Source organism: Drosophila hydei, unplaced genomic scaffold (genome assembly GCF_003285905.1).
Source record: "Drosophila hydei strain 15085-1641.00,03,60 unplaced genomic scaffold, DhydRS2 tig00008114-arrow-pilon, whole genome shotgun sequence".
Taxonomy (NCBI): Eukaryota; Metazoa; Arthropoda; class Insecta; order Diptera; family Drosophilidae; genus Drosophila; species Drosophila hydei.
The window spans coordinates 6546826-6562427 of NW_022045827.1; the positions used below are offsets into that span (position 1 = coordinate 6546826).

A 15602-nucleotide genomic window follows, 5' to 3' on the forward strand; every position below is an offset into this window, starting at 1 on the left:
TTTTAGAAATGTTAAAAGGTATTTTGAGCAGAGAAATATAAGTCTCGAATTAGCTAAAAATTTTGTGAAAAAAAATAAGATTTGTAATTATGCTATGCAAACTCGAAAAGGAAAGGAAAAAGATTCTAAGATCTGTAATATATATATATAAGTAATAAAATATATTTATAAAATCTTATTAGTGAAGCAGCTCACTTATCAGACATGCAGACTGCAGACATGACAATTCCAATGAGTTTGCATCAATTTAAAATAAAATATAGCTAGCTTTAAGCTCATTGCAGCTCAATCGGACGCATCAAAGTATGCAATTCATATGTAGACAGGGCAGCAACTCAGTTGCCAATTGGAAACAACTGCGAATAAGCAGTTGCTGACCAATTGCCATCAAAGTCAAACGCAGCAGCAACAGCAACAACAATGAGGACAGAAACAACTGCTTAAACCACAATTCTCGCCATGTAACAGCGGCAAAGGACATGCGGTCGGCGGTGCCTATGCGAGTCTCAACAGCAGCAGCAGCAGCAGCAGCAGCAGCATCAGCAGCTCCCCTACTACAGCTGCAACGGCTGTTCTGCATTTGGCTGGTCAGCTCTTCATTTGGTCAACAGCTGCCGACAGTGACCAGCAACAACAACAACCAGCGGCAACAACCGTCAACAACAACAACAAACAGAGTCGAGCTGGCGGTTTTTATGTCGCCAGCTCTGATGTGCGTCCCTTTTGCCTGTCTTTGCTTTTGGCCAACTCTTAATTAACTTGCCTCGACGCCGCGCTGCTCGCCAGCGAATTCCTTTGAGCGCATTTTATTTTTATGCTGCCAACAACAACAACAACAACAATGTTAAACGCTTGACTTTTCCGAAAATGGTTTTTCATCAACGCTGCGCACACTTTGTAAGCTAATTTAATTGCTGCTACGTGATGTCGCTTAATCAGACAAAAATATTGCAATTAGGGCGTGGGACGACCGCCCCGCCCCGCCCCTGGCACTGTCCTTGTCCGCTCCGCAGTTAGCTGCCAGCGCAAATTAACATTAATTTGCCGCTTATTGGAAATAGTTGGCAATTAAAACTGTTTAGAGAGCGCCCGAGCTTAACTTATTTAAAATGTGATTCAAACTAATATAAGCCACGCCCGCAACGTCTCCACCATTAATTATTGTCAAATTAGTTTAGTATTGTTTTTTGCAGCAGTTTGACAGGCGACGTCTGCTTTTTAGTAAATTGCATTTGTTTCATTTTGTTAAATATTTAAACTTAACTGAAACATTTGTGTGAAGATAATTTTTATATATTTTTTAATAATTGCTTAAATTGTTTTTAATTATTGTTGAAAATATTTGCGAATATGTTACTTGGATAGGGAAGTAATCAGGGTATAATAGTTTTGTGAAAACAATTGTAACACGCTGAAGGAAGGCGCAGCAAACTCATAAAGTATTTATATATATTCTTGAATTGATCTAGCCACGTCCGTTTATCCACGTTTGCATGCATAGATCTCGTAAAGTATACAACCCTTGGACTTGGAATTATTTATATATATTCCAGTATACCACACGCAGCAAGAACTTATTATATTTTTGCACAACTCATTAATTTTTACTATCGATAATTGTCGATCATTTGAATTGACTTTTGAAGCGTAATTTTAATACCACGAAAACTTAATGTTTCACGATCAATTCAAAATTCTTTTATAGCAACTGAAGTGGAATATAAATATTTGTTAGACTTAAAAAGTTAATAATTTTAAATATGTAATTCTCTTAAAAGCTTAAAATATTCTCTGCAAGTCACATTCTTAACAGAAAAACATTTACATTTGCCATCATCATAAGGTTATATGATTACATTCGTCAGTCAGAAGGTAAATCCAGTTTGTAATGCTGCAGAAAAACCAATAAATTTGTAGCTCTGACGCTGATGGTGGCAAACAAATTGCAAATTATAAAGCTGCATATAAATTAACTCAATTTACTTTGTCAATTACCAATACAAACACACACGAAGGCCAAAAAAAGTAGCACAGTGTGACACATAAATATACGCGTTCAGTCGTTAACCGTACACAAAATTTTAATTACAAACGTTAGCGGCACACACACAAAAACTCAAAACACTGTAGATATATATGCCACGCCCACCAGAAACAACAGTCAAGAACAAATTTGTGTTTTCTTTCTTCTTTATTTTTTGTTGTAAAGTGATAAAAACTTTTATTACCAACATGAGAACTGCAACAACAGAAAAAGGAGAGAAAAGCTGCAAATATTGTCTGCAAATGGAGTCGAGAGCGCCCAGCTGTATGCAACACTTTTTAACACAGTTGCAACACACACACAGAGAGACACACTCACACAACCATAGCTCTTATAGCAAAGTTGTGCAAAGTAAACTCTTTGGGTAATCGGAGCAGAGTTGCTGTGCGGCTGCCTTGTATAATCGATGTATCCATGCTGTTACCATATCACCTATGTGCCTATCCCAAAATTAGCCCCCGCCCATCATGGGCTATGTTCTTTATGCTGTTTATGCTACATGCCGTGCGGCTATGTTGGCGTTTTATTGGGTTTGCGGCGTGATTTTGCGGCGCGCCTCAAAGGCGTACAACGCAAAAGGCAATTGCCTGCCTTCGTACAACAATTTATGTAGCATACATTTGTGCTGGCTGAGGCTAAACATATATATATATACATATATATTGTGCACTTATTGATTTTTGATAAATAAGCTCAAACAATTCGTGAAAGTTCCTTTAGCCCAAAAGACTTCAACAAAAGAAGTGGGAAAAAAGTGAAACCAGCTCAAATATAATCAGAAATAGCTGTGAAATACGACTGAGCCATAAGAAACAATTGCTGCAAGAATTGCTTTTTATACAAGTAGTTGACCAGTTTTTGCTCCAGAAGATTAACGATGCTCGAATGCCAAGAATATCACATGAGCAAAAGATATATAGGCGGAGGTGTGCGACTCTGAGATACCCTGAACTGATCTGAGCGAGGCATTTCATAAACTAAAATTATATTCTGATTATATTTCAAGTAAATCTAGGTAAACTGTAGCGACTTCAAATGTGTTAGTATGAGAGACAAGCTTAAGTTAATCAGGATATCAATTTAAGTCGATTTAGTAGAGAAGAAGGAAGAAGTTATATATAATTGAGGCAAACATGAACTGCAGAAGCTGTAGGGAGACTTACGTCAAGTCTTTAGCTTATATAAGACAGACGGGAGGAAGTACGGGCTGAAGCATGGACAGAGGAACGGTTGAAGAGCCACAAGGGGCCATGAAGAGGGCTGTACGAATGGAGGAACGAATAAAAAAGTCTGATACGAAAGAAAAGAAGGATGGAGAGACTGAGGGACAGATAGGCAAACAGACAGAGGAATGGAGGAACGAAGAGAGAGATGCCAGGAGAGACGGGTGGAAAGACGGATGGGGAGACTGAAGGACGAGCAATAGATCAGAAACGATACTCTTTGCCTACTAAACTTAAAGAAAAATTGGTGAATTTACAAATTAAAAATGTAAACCAAAAAAGTGAAATGCTCTAGCAAAAAATCTCGAGCTTCATACAAAAAGTCAAGTGTAAAGTTAAACTTTTTCAACTTCTGGGAAATCAACAAAATGTGGTATAGACCCCATATATTTCTTTTTCAAAATTTCATAACAAAATATGAATGATATTCGACACAACTTCAGTTACTAGCTTGTTTCATCCGGATTGATATTTGAATCAACAAGAAATCACAATATTTACATTTCTAGGGAACCCACAAAGCATCCAAATACTAAAACAAACTGATGTCACCTGTCGACTTGAATGCTCGTTCCTCAGCTTACCTATTCCAATAGAGAGCTCCTACCGTAAATAAGCAGCTATTTCCACTGAGCAACAGCACAAATAATACCAAGAAAAAAATAAAAAGACAACAGTATAAATTGCAAGACAAATATTTTTTTATAAATCCAGTGGAACAGATTGCTTTAATAAATATTGGACAAGCGTAGGAAATAAACGTGTTTACATAGTGAGAAGGAAAAGCGCAACGCCCAACAAAAGCGGGGAATAAATACAGAGAAACAACAAACGGAGCAAAAAGAAAAGCCAAAGAAAATCAACGGCCATTTCAAAAAAAAAAGAAAGAAAAAAAAACACTTTAAAAACACATTTAGAAAACAGCTACGAAAGAAATAAAAAACGAAAGCAACTTAAATGCTGGGTTGTTGGGTCAACTATCAAGGCGGGGTCGGCATTGCCAAGTGAGTGTAATGCAGAACGCAGGAGCTGTGGGTGCGGAAAGCTACTCGCAGTTATGGGCGCATTAAGTAAGCTGAGCAGCAGTTCACGACCAGAACAAACGAGCCGCTTGTATCACGTGACGTATACGCAATGTGCTCGTATCACATGTGAGTGACTGTGTATGTGTGTGTGTGTGTACAGTGAGTCGCAAAAGTCGCAATGTCTGTGCTGGCTGCTAGCACTTAATCTTCCAGCTGCAGTGCAGGATATGCGGGTAATATATCTGCTGCCTTCACTAGAAAGCCTCACAGAATCTTGAATGGCCTAGCTCTTGGAATGGCTAAAGAAACGAATGCCACAGTCACAACGAGACAAACGTAAAGCCGTGCGGTATATAGGTGAGCTATGGCACGAGCATAAGTCGCAGCTCTGAGGTCACTTGAGTCTAAGAATTTGCCAATTCACTTCAATATTTCTTGAAGTTAGTTAAAGCTTTTGGTGTTGTTAGACTTTGAGTTGGAAACTTAGAAATACTAACTATAATATTGGACTCAATAATTATTCATATATTATAAAGAATCTGAAAAATCCATTGATCTATATTTTTTATAGTTTATATTGAATATGTTTTAGGTACTAAGTGCTGTTGACTCAAGTTGACCCCGTCGAAGCTCATTTTAGCAGCCAGTTGACAAAGCAACTTCGAAGTTTATTAGAGATCATTACTTTATTTGAGTGCTGTAAAAAATTCATTAAACAGTGAACAAAGAGTTAGTGAACAATTATGGGAAATCATCAGCCCAAACGCAGCCCAAGCACAGCCTCTGCTCAAGCTGCGCAGTAAGCAGTTTTTTCTCATATATATAAAAGAAGCTTAGAATGATTTGTATTGCACGATTTAGAGTATGACCTAGTCGGTCATTCCTGACTCACGCAGTCATACATATTCAACTTAATTTACGAAATAAATGAAAGTAACTAGATGACTAGCAAAAATATCTGCAAACAAACAGTTACAACTGGTTTCCATCAATTTTGTGAGTTGATCACCAAACACTAAGGTCGTCAGTTAAGACAAAATATATATCATATATCATATATAATGAATATAGTTCAAATTTCCAATCCTTAATTGCACAAAATATTTGATTATGAATATTTAGTAACATAAAAGAAATTATACTTTTATGTCTCTCACATAACCAACATAACTTGCCCCAGGTCAGCTTCCGCTAGAAGAATTTTGGAATTTAAGACACATACATACACATACATATAGAGTCCTTTTATTATATACAAATTCAATTATACAATATGCACAGAGTGTGAGACTTCGGGTCCAGCTGTCCAAAGCAATGCATGAGTTATGAAAATTATTTGCGGCAGCTGCGGTCGAGAAATTGCACATAATACGTCAAAGTCAGAAATTGATTTAAGTCAATTAATTTAAACGAGCCACAACAATAAGAGGCCACGCCCTTGCCACGGCCATGAGCTCGCCTCAGGCTGGACACGCTGCCATTTTACGGAGTCTACTTTTTGGGGCTTGGGGGTGAGCGGCGTCTCAAGCGTAATAAGCAATCGGAAGTGGTTGCCAGACACGTATAACGTGTTGGTGGTGGGGCTGAAGTGGTTGAGTTTTGGGGCTGGGCGGGCTACCTTGGTTACTGAACGCGACTGAGCATGGGGAGCTGTAATTGTATTAGTGCAGCGCAAACATGAGCCAAGAGCCGCCACTGAGGAGCCTTAGCTAATAGGGTGGGAATTGTATTTACTCATATGTCTTGCACAGACAAGTTAATTATTTTATGGTCTGCGTGTTTATTTTTGGCAAATCGATTTTCACGCGCTCTAATGTAGAAACCAACACACAACACACACACGCACACACACACACACTCACACACAAATTCTCTTTGTTTTCGGTATGTTGCCTGCTTTGTAACTACTTCAAATAATAAAATATTTGGCCAGCTCGCAGTCTCTAGCGCTCTATTTGCTCTAGCCTCAAATATTTGCAGAATGTTTGTCTGAATTAATCAACAACATTTTAAAAGTCTGTGCGGCTCTTCATGTGCTCGTCGAGCAGCAGCAGAGCCAAAGCAGCGACACTGACTTCAACTGATTTGCATTCTTTGGCCTCAGCATATTTCCAGTTGACTCTACATATAAAGTGAAGCGACAGAGCAGGTATATAGGTTCCTTTTTGTAGGGAAAGGTATCTTAACTTGTTTGGCAAGACTCTCGCAAGGGCAGTGATTGTAGAGACACCCAATGCCGAGCTATATAGAAATTTATATTACAAAATATTTCAGCTTGTTCTTAGGCAATCTCAGCCTGGCATGTTATTAAAGCTTTTGATTTCTAATTTTAAGTTATTGTTCTATTCAAACTTTATATTGCCACGCCCAGTCTACATCATACAGCTCAACTTTAGTTGACATAACATTGTTAACAGCGAATTGCGCAGCTGCCTACAGCCGATTGCAATGTTTTTGTTTGTTTCTATTTTACTGTTTGCCCGCCGACGCTTTGCATAAATTCAAAAACAAAGCAGGCAAAACTTTTTAGTTTATACAAAATATGAAGAAACAGTAGAGTAACTTGTCGCATGACGAAATTGCGATATTCTGCATAAATATCTATACATAATAAATATAGAGAAACTAAAGTAATTCAAGTTGCTATAGACTCAGCTGCACAGCATTATTTACTTCCAACCAGCGCCTCCTCACTGCAAGCCAAATCTTGTTAGCAAATTGCTATGCCCAATGCAAGAGTTTCATAAAAATAAAAATAAAACTAGTTTATAATAAACAATAGTGTTTTAATTAAATTTATGTGCACAAATTGCCTGCATAGTTACAGCAAAAAACTAACCATCAACTATAATGGAATGCAACAGCAGCAGCAACAGCAGCAGTTACTTAAAAGGAATAAAAACGAAATCCTACTCAAAAAAAACTAGTTGAAAGCTTTTTTTGTTGCTGTTGTGGACAGTTTAAAAGCCAAAAATTGAAGATATTTTTTATTTAATATTTTGTAGAATTTATTCACATAATTGAAACTAAGACTAAGTGCCTAGTTATTTAAGCTATAGTCGTTGATTTTAATTCTCAGTTTGCTGCACAGCTCAAGTTGCCTTTGTATAAACTGAAATTTGAATCTATGGCAAGCTTTTAACCTTAATTATGTTAAGGCAGTTGTATTCGCCTTTGATGTCAGCATACTGCAATGCATTACTTTAATAGTAAGCAAGCAGCTTCAGAGTCAACAGCCAGTTGCAATTTCTTGCTGTATTCAACTTGAAACCTTTCAAGGAAACTTCACTCAACAGCCACAGCTATATGCGTGTGTGTTTGTCTGCTAAAAAACCTGTTCATAATTACCCACCAGATTACACATTTCGCCTAACAAGGCCCATTCATTAATGTCATCAAAAAGAGCAACAGCAGCAACGTCTGCAAATCTGCAACATTTTTGTTGACACACCCAGCGGCACAACGGCCAAGCGGCAAACGGAGCACGTTAATGACCCATCCACCCACCCATCCACCCATCCACCCACCCATCCACCCATCCATCCATCCACTCGCTCACTCACAGTGCAGCAAGCTGTGCAAATGCCATAAAGAAGAAAATAAACAGAAATGGAGACCAGCGAAAAGAAACAGAAACTGAAACTGAAACAGAAGCAGCTGCAGCCACAGCAGCGCCCCAGCGACAGGACGTGCTTCTCGGCTGATGTTGGTGACATGGCTTTTTAGCATGAAAACCCAGTGCACAACACACCCATACACAGGCACACGCAGTTACATTTTGCGCTAGTTAAAATTTCCGAAAATTTGCCACTGCAGGTGTAACCAATTTGATAGCATTCCAGTTTGTGCCTCGAGGTCGACATTGAAGAGCCGAGTTGTTGCATGCCAAAAGCTTGCAGCAGCAGCTGAGGCACTCGACACCACTCACAGCCCTCCTACACGCACACACATACAGAGTCAACACTCGAGCATATCACAGAGAAAAAGTTGAGCGCAGATGCTGCCATTGCCATGCCACAGACTGGTCGCCATTCGGTTTGACTTGCTGGCAACGTGTTGCCAGGATTATATACAATCCATACCAACTCCGTTGCTGAACGCAGGCAACAATGCAGCTAAACAGGAAATCAACCTTATCATCATTTTGATGATCTATTGCAGTAAGGGCCCAACGTTGAGTTAGCTTTATGATTGCACTTTCTCTATCTCTCTCTCTCTCTCTCTCTTTCTTTTCTTTGTCTCTTCTAGCTCTTGCAATTGCACTCAATGCCACAATCCTACAGCATTATTATCCAGTCGTTGTTACTGCTACGTTGTTGGCTTTCCAAATGCAACATTCTGCACATTACACATACGTCCCGTTGGCCTGCTAACTTTTATTGCCTGGTCGCAACGTTAAGTCGAATTTATGTTGATGTTGCTCTAGCTCTAGCTAGAGTTTTGTTTTCTTTTTTGGCTGCTAGCGCCTTACTTGGCGTGTGTGTGTGCTTGAAGTCTGTCGCCAGTTTCCAATTCTTAACTTATCATTCGCAATTCCCTGTCTATGCACATAAACTGTATGTACTCTTTGCACAACAAAAGTTGTTAACTTTTTTCCTCTCGCCTCAGCTTATTCAACACATGTGACTGGGATTTGCCGATGTGCTACGACTTATATGATTTCCCTTCACAGTGCTCAGAGTCAGCCCTGGCCTGGCCTGGCCTGGTCTGGTCTGGTCGATTTTGTTTTAATGGCCAAAAACTAAGCACCTCGCACACATGTGCAAAAATATGTGAATTGTGAACAAGTTGGAGCTTTTATTTTGACACATGATACGACCGACAGAGCCATGCCATGAAATGTTTTTGCCATAAGACCGAAACTCTGAATAAACTTTGGCAGTTATTGAACGCATTCAAAAGTAAAAAAGAGAATGAACAAACAGCACACTGACATGAGTTGGATTAGTGCAACAATTGAGTAGCAGCTGTGGTCCGTGCTTCAGTTCCACAGCTCAGACACAAATCGACACAAACGAAACATTTTCATTTTAAAACATTTTTGTTTGCTTTTTATTTAAATCGCTCATAATTCGCATAGTTCTATTATGCACTCCAAGAATAAGCCGTATGAGTGTGTGTGAGTGTGTGTAGCTGTTCTTTAGCTCAAACAAAAGCAGCAATATGAAACTGAGTATTAAAAGCTTTGTTAGACTAAAGTAGTCGACTGGCAGAGACTCTGTAACTGACTTTAAAGTTTTGCTTTACTGCATAAATACCTAGCCTTAAGTAAGACAGAGTGATAAAGGTATGGATCGAGCATACCTAAATAGTTTTCTGATAATTCTTAGTATCACTTATCTCTTATGTATATAAACTTGATCATCTATTCATACCTCAAACCTTTGCCCTACAGTTTTAAATTTATTTTAAGCAATGCCCAGCAGAATCCTTCATGAAGAATTCAATCGACATTTCACATTCAGCAACTGCAACTACCCTTCACTTGATTGAAACACAGCATAGCTCTTACTTACATTGTTAACAATGTTATTCCGCTCTTTTATTTTCTTACAGCTAACAAATTGAAAACATGCAGAATTAAATTGCAGCTGCAAAAATGTAAAGAGTCACGAGGGGAAGCGAAGTCCAGCAAGAGCAGCGAATAGCAAAGCGTAACGAATACAAAATATAAAACCATATAATAATACATAATAATAATAGCAATAATAAAAATAAGCAAGGACAGACTCCCAGTAAAATGCGTTGCGATGCCATGCAGACGCCAAAGACGGCAATGGCAATATAAAGGGAAGCAATAAAAAAGAACATAAAGTGAATGGAATAGTTAAACAATTGTTAAGCAAACAATGCAAACTAATAAAGCACCTAAAAGGATTCAAATTGCAGTTGAGAGCAACGGCAAACGGCGAACGGTAAATCAAACAACAGCAACAACTATCGAACGTGCCACAGGGCGTATGATTAATATTGAATAAGCGAAAACTACGAAAGAACTTTACAGTATCGAATGCAAAACGCCATGGAGCGCGAAATGTGCCGAAGGCGTGATTTTATTACTAACAAATGCATTAAATATGCCGAAGCAACAACAACAATACCAGCAATAATTGCTGCGACAACAACAACAACGCCGCTAACGGCAAATGGTACAACAACCACTGGGCCCATACTAGATGTGGTGCTTAGCAGCTCAACCACGAAACCATTAACGGACATGCAACGAAACCACCTGCTAAAGATGCCAACTACAACAGCAACAGCAACAACGACAGCAAACAAAACAGTAGAATTACCAACAACAACAACAACACCAACAGCAGCAGCAGCAACAGCAACAACATTAGCAGCAACGCAAAACCTTGGCAGGACATTAAGAACATTGGCACACAGCTGGCCACAGTCTGGACTGCTACTGACGCTCTGCCTGAGCCTCAGTCTGGTGTGCAGCAGCCAAGCGGGCTTCGCTTGCCTCAGCAATCCGTGTGTATTTGGCGTCTGCATCGATGGCCTGAACAGGTGAGTCGAATGCGTTCCATATGCTGGCAACTAAGTTGAGGCCTTGCAGCCATTGCTTATTATCGCCAAGCCAATAAACTCCGTTCAACACATTTCGAGTGGGCAATAAACTTGCACCACTTGAGAGCCAGCAGCAGCAACTCAACCGTTGCCTCCAATAGCCAATACCCTATGCCGGCCCACACAGCAGGCCAACATGTTGATGCCACCACTTTGCAGGCAAATGAATTTGCCACACAGTTAACCCCCATTGCCCCTCATCTGGCCGCTATTTGCCTTTTTATGCATGTGCCCCGTTTTTCCAATGAGGCCAAGCTGTGGTCGCATTGAGTGCCCACTTCAGTGGGTCGGCCACTGAGGAGTGGTTTCAATTGCATAAGCTGCGCATTATTAACTTACGAGTGTGTCCGATGCACATCCTTAGCCTCACTAAATTATGTAACTAATGCGATTTATCCCTCTGAACTCGTTAAATGCTGCACATTAGACTCAAGCTGCAGAAAGACTCTTGAAGTGTGTGATGTTAAATGGTAAAAAAAATTAAATGGATTAAATGTTGGAGATATATAAAAAATGAATAAATTAATATATTATAAGAATGATATGGGGTTAAAACAATTGATAGAGAAATATTATAACAGCAGAGACCGTTAGATAGGTTGATCAGTGAAAAATATCTTAGATTAATATTTTAGGCAGATAAACATATCTCACTCTACAAGAAATTTCAGATGTGCACTTGGACAGACTAGATTGACATTGAATAATATAAGAATAACATCTTAAGTGTAGAGTATTTAAAAGGTCACAAAGGATCTATAAAGGTAAATTGTAATAAAGAAATAATATTTCAATCAATTCTATCTAAGCCCAAGGAAACATAGAAAAATAGACTGAATGTTGGAAAGATTATGCCTGGATATTATTTAAAATATTTATAGATAAATGCCAAAGATAGAGAGATACAAAGCCAGAGAGATTTTAAGCATGTCTCAAATAAAACAAAAGGATAAAAGAACTAAGTGTAATAAAAAAAGAAAGCTAATATCATATAGAAAATATATTTAAAGAGTGAAATATTTTTTAGTGTCATAAAAAATAAAAAGAAAGCTAATATCATATAGAAAATATCTGCTTAAACTTTCAAATATAAGATGTGTTTAAAGAGTGAAATATTTCTTAGTATCATAAAAAATAAAAAGAAAGTTAATATCATATAGAATATATCTGCTTAAACTTTCAAATATAAGATGAGTTTAAAGAGTGAAATATTTCTGAGGGCATTCTACATCTTAAGGCATTTATAAACACGAATGAATATAAACAACTAATTAAAGGTAAACGGCTCAAGTTACGAGTCAGCAGCTTAATCAAGTCTGCAACGCTAATCCAAAGTTTCGAGTTTCAGAGTTTCAGGACATTGCGTATACAAACATATGCCATAACTTTTCCTTTTATCACACAATCCATACACAAACATATTATAAAGATACAAAATATAGATTCACTTAATGTGCACTTCTGCTTGACTATTTATGCAACTCGCATAAACGCAAGTTATTTCAGCGCTGTTTTAACATAAAGTAAAATGTCTAAAAAGTTGAAGCAACTACACAGCATTCGGCGATACACGCATAAGTGAACTTTGACTGCTCAGTTTCAATTGGGAGTTTCGGTTCAATGAATTTGGCAATTTTGACGCGCTGTGCATTAGTTATTCTGTTTAGCTTGAGCTCCATGCATAACTATAAATATTATTGCGCACAAATAAGCCAGCGATGATGCAAACAGCTGCCAAGCGAGCAGCTATACAACTAAGTAACTGCCATTTTATTCTCAACTCGCCGCGACATGTGGCCAGAAATGGGAGCTGAGCTAACTCTCAGTCGAGCTGTGCTTGGCTTAGACCACCCAATCACATAGTCTCTGAATTTGCAGCATAAAAAGCGTTTACGATACTTTTTTACGAGAAGCTTCACGGAAAGCTGCAAGTCAAATGCGAGTCGAAGCAGACGGTTGAAATGTTTTCTAGCGCGCTTTTCTTGACATAACCACCATTTAGTGGTGCCACAGCAGCAGTGGGGCTATGCTGCGGGGCTAGGGCGCCACACACACACACACAGTCAACTAGCTGGATAGAAGTTTATGCGCTGCCAAGAAAAATTTATAGCTGCAATTAAATTTAACACGATTCCATGAGATTTAAACGGATTAACTGAATAGTTTTGGCCCATCTTAAAGTTTTTTGGCCAAATTCGGTTATGGCCGCCAGCGAACGAGAGTTATCCGAGTACATTGATATTTTATTGGCTTATCGTGGTTTATGTTCAACTAGTTTGCGGCAATAGCAGTATTTATGACTCGTATCAGAGATGAATAAGTTTTATGGCAGTCGTTAAACTGCTCAAATGAAACGTTCAGCAAATTTGTTTGCCAAGAATTTACCCAATGAAACTTTAACAAATTGTCTTCTATATATAGATAGTGTGGACACAGCAGAGATGCGATTTAATGCGGTTTGGAAAGTTGAAACTAAATAGATAAATATGCCTTGAATGGATTTTAATACAAGCTGAGCTAGCGAGATTAAGCCAATCTGAAAGATATATAAGCCGTAAATGAATTTCAGAAGGTTTTTTGTGATTTCTTCCAATTTATCTCTTATTGGTATAGCTTACAACAAATTGTTTAAAGTCTTCGTCACATTTCAATTTTCACTCAAAAAAAACGACTGTCTCTCTTTGCACTTCTCATATTCCCCTTAGCTAAGCCCTCTAAAATGAGCTTTCATTCCATTGTATACAAATTTTCAAAACTATTTATCACTCGAAAATGCATGCATTGTTTCACTCGTCTTTTGCTGCCATCTGCTCGGCAGCTAAGCCAGCACATGTACATGTTGATACTGCTGCTAGCTAATGCGATGCCCCAAGGCCATTTATCTACTCAGTAGAATTGTTTTTTTGCCTTTTCTTTTTGGCATGCTAACAAATCAACAGGCCTCTGGGGTAAGCAAGTCCATGTCAAAGGCAATAGCAAAATTGCTGCTGCTTTTACTGCTGCTGCTGCTGTTTGCCCAATTCAATGGTCTCTCAAACAGGGCTGTGCAAATGCATCCTAATGTGATCCATAATAAAGGAGAGCCTGCTACCTGCACAGCAACAAAAGTTCTTTAATTAAGCTGTGTAGCCAAGAAACTTATGCAGCGAGTGGGAGAAGTCGCAGAGACCCTGGCAGTAGATGTCTGCCATTTTGAGGCATGTCGGTGACATTCCCCTGACACCGGAGCCAGCTTCGATATGTTACCGTTACCGTTACCTTTACCCCTACTCTTACCTTTGGCTTTGCCGCAGTCGTTACCATTCCTGTTGCTGCTATCGTAGCCATTTCCTTTTCAATTTCAATTCACTCTTAGCAGGAAAAACTAATCCCAATTGGCTACCAAATATTTATTTCCACTACTCAAGCGTAATGTTTCGAGTACGTTGGCCATGTTTATCGCACTCGCCAGAGCACTGAACGAAAATCCAGATACATTCCCTCCTATTAGATAAAGATACACATACAGCCATAGCCATGTGCCGCACTTCAATTACTAACAAATCGTGTTAACACCAGTTCTCGCTACACAGTGCCAAATAGTTTTGGCTTGAAGTTGCTTAGATGACATGAGCTTTGGAAGCACATGACAGCTTTTAGTGCATGTAAAAGGTTAGCTAAGCTGGGCCTTAAAGGTACAGTTAATATCGTATAATGAGCTTTATTATAAAGTGAAATGAAAGTTCTAAAATTAACAAAATATTTAGTTTTTCTTACTTAAAACACATTAGCTTTACCTCAAGCTAATATACAGCGAGCATATACAATTGGTATATTTCCAAATATTAAATATACTACAGATAATGAAAGCTTTTTCGATAACAAACTCTATATATTTTGAAACCTTTTGACTCTATTTTTAAAGTGGTATTTTCTCACCGTGTAGTTTCTACTCAATCTCTTCCTGGCTGCCTCTCTGTCTCACTCCTTACATGCGCCCCCATATTCTGCTATTTGTAAAACTATTTTTATCTAAAACGTTTTCTTGTTGTTATTTTACTTTTCTACTCTTTTTCATTTTATGGGTTTGCCTACAAAACTTTTTTTGCTGAACGTTTGATGCATCATTGACACACCGTTGCGCCCACACCCACCAAATGCCGACTCCCGCATGTGCCATGATAACAACAACTACAAACACAACTATGACAACAATGAGTACAGCTCGTATTCGTGTTACTGCATTGACGGCTACACAGGGATCCAGTGCCAAACGAATTGGGACGAATGCTGGTCGGGCCCCTGTCAAAACGGCGGCACATGTGTGGATGGTGTTGCCTACTACAACTGTACGTGTCCGGAAGGATTTTCTGGTAAGTGTGTGCGGTTTATTTTTGCGCTACGCCAACACACCGACACAGATACAGATACACAGACACACGCCTACACACAGATCCCACAGATAGTACAACAAATACGACGAGTAAGTACTAAAAACTTGCACGGCCCACTGAGCAGCCTCTCTCTATCTCTCTCTCTCTCTGGGTGTCTATGTTACAGCATCGCACACCACGTGCAAAATGTATTTTTATTAAGCCAACGCAAGAAAAAATAAAATAAGAAATGAAATAAAACAAATAAGAGACGCCCACAGCAGGCACTCTAACACGAAATGCAACCACAAAAACGAAGCCTCGTCTGGCCACCTACTGGCAGAACTCTCGGCGAGACTCTGAATGCACCGGCGCACGC

At 38.9% G+C, this 15602-nt stretch overlaps 2 protein-coding genes across 2 annotated transcripts in view; one reads left to right on the forward strand and one right to left on the reverse strand.

The window, feature by feature from the left end:
* Positions 1-15602, reverse strand: part of LOC111595593 (MKRN2 opposite strand protein) — an 80886-nt gene that overhangs the window by 12778 nt on the left and 52506 nt on the right. The window lies entirely within an intron of this gene.
* LOC111595582 (protein eyes shut) overlaps positions 1-15602 on the forward strand; it is a 77935-nt gene that overhangs the window by 9020 nt on the left and 53313 nt on the right. The window contains exons 2-3 of the mRNA XM_030224547.1: positions 9849-10811; positions 15075-15223. Of these exons, the coding sequence (XP_030080407.1) occupies positions 10303-10811; positions 15075-15223 (658 nt within the window). The 5' untranslated portion in view covers positions 9849-10302. The remainder of the gene's footprint in view (positions 1-9848; positions 10812-15074; positions 15224-15602) is intronic.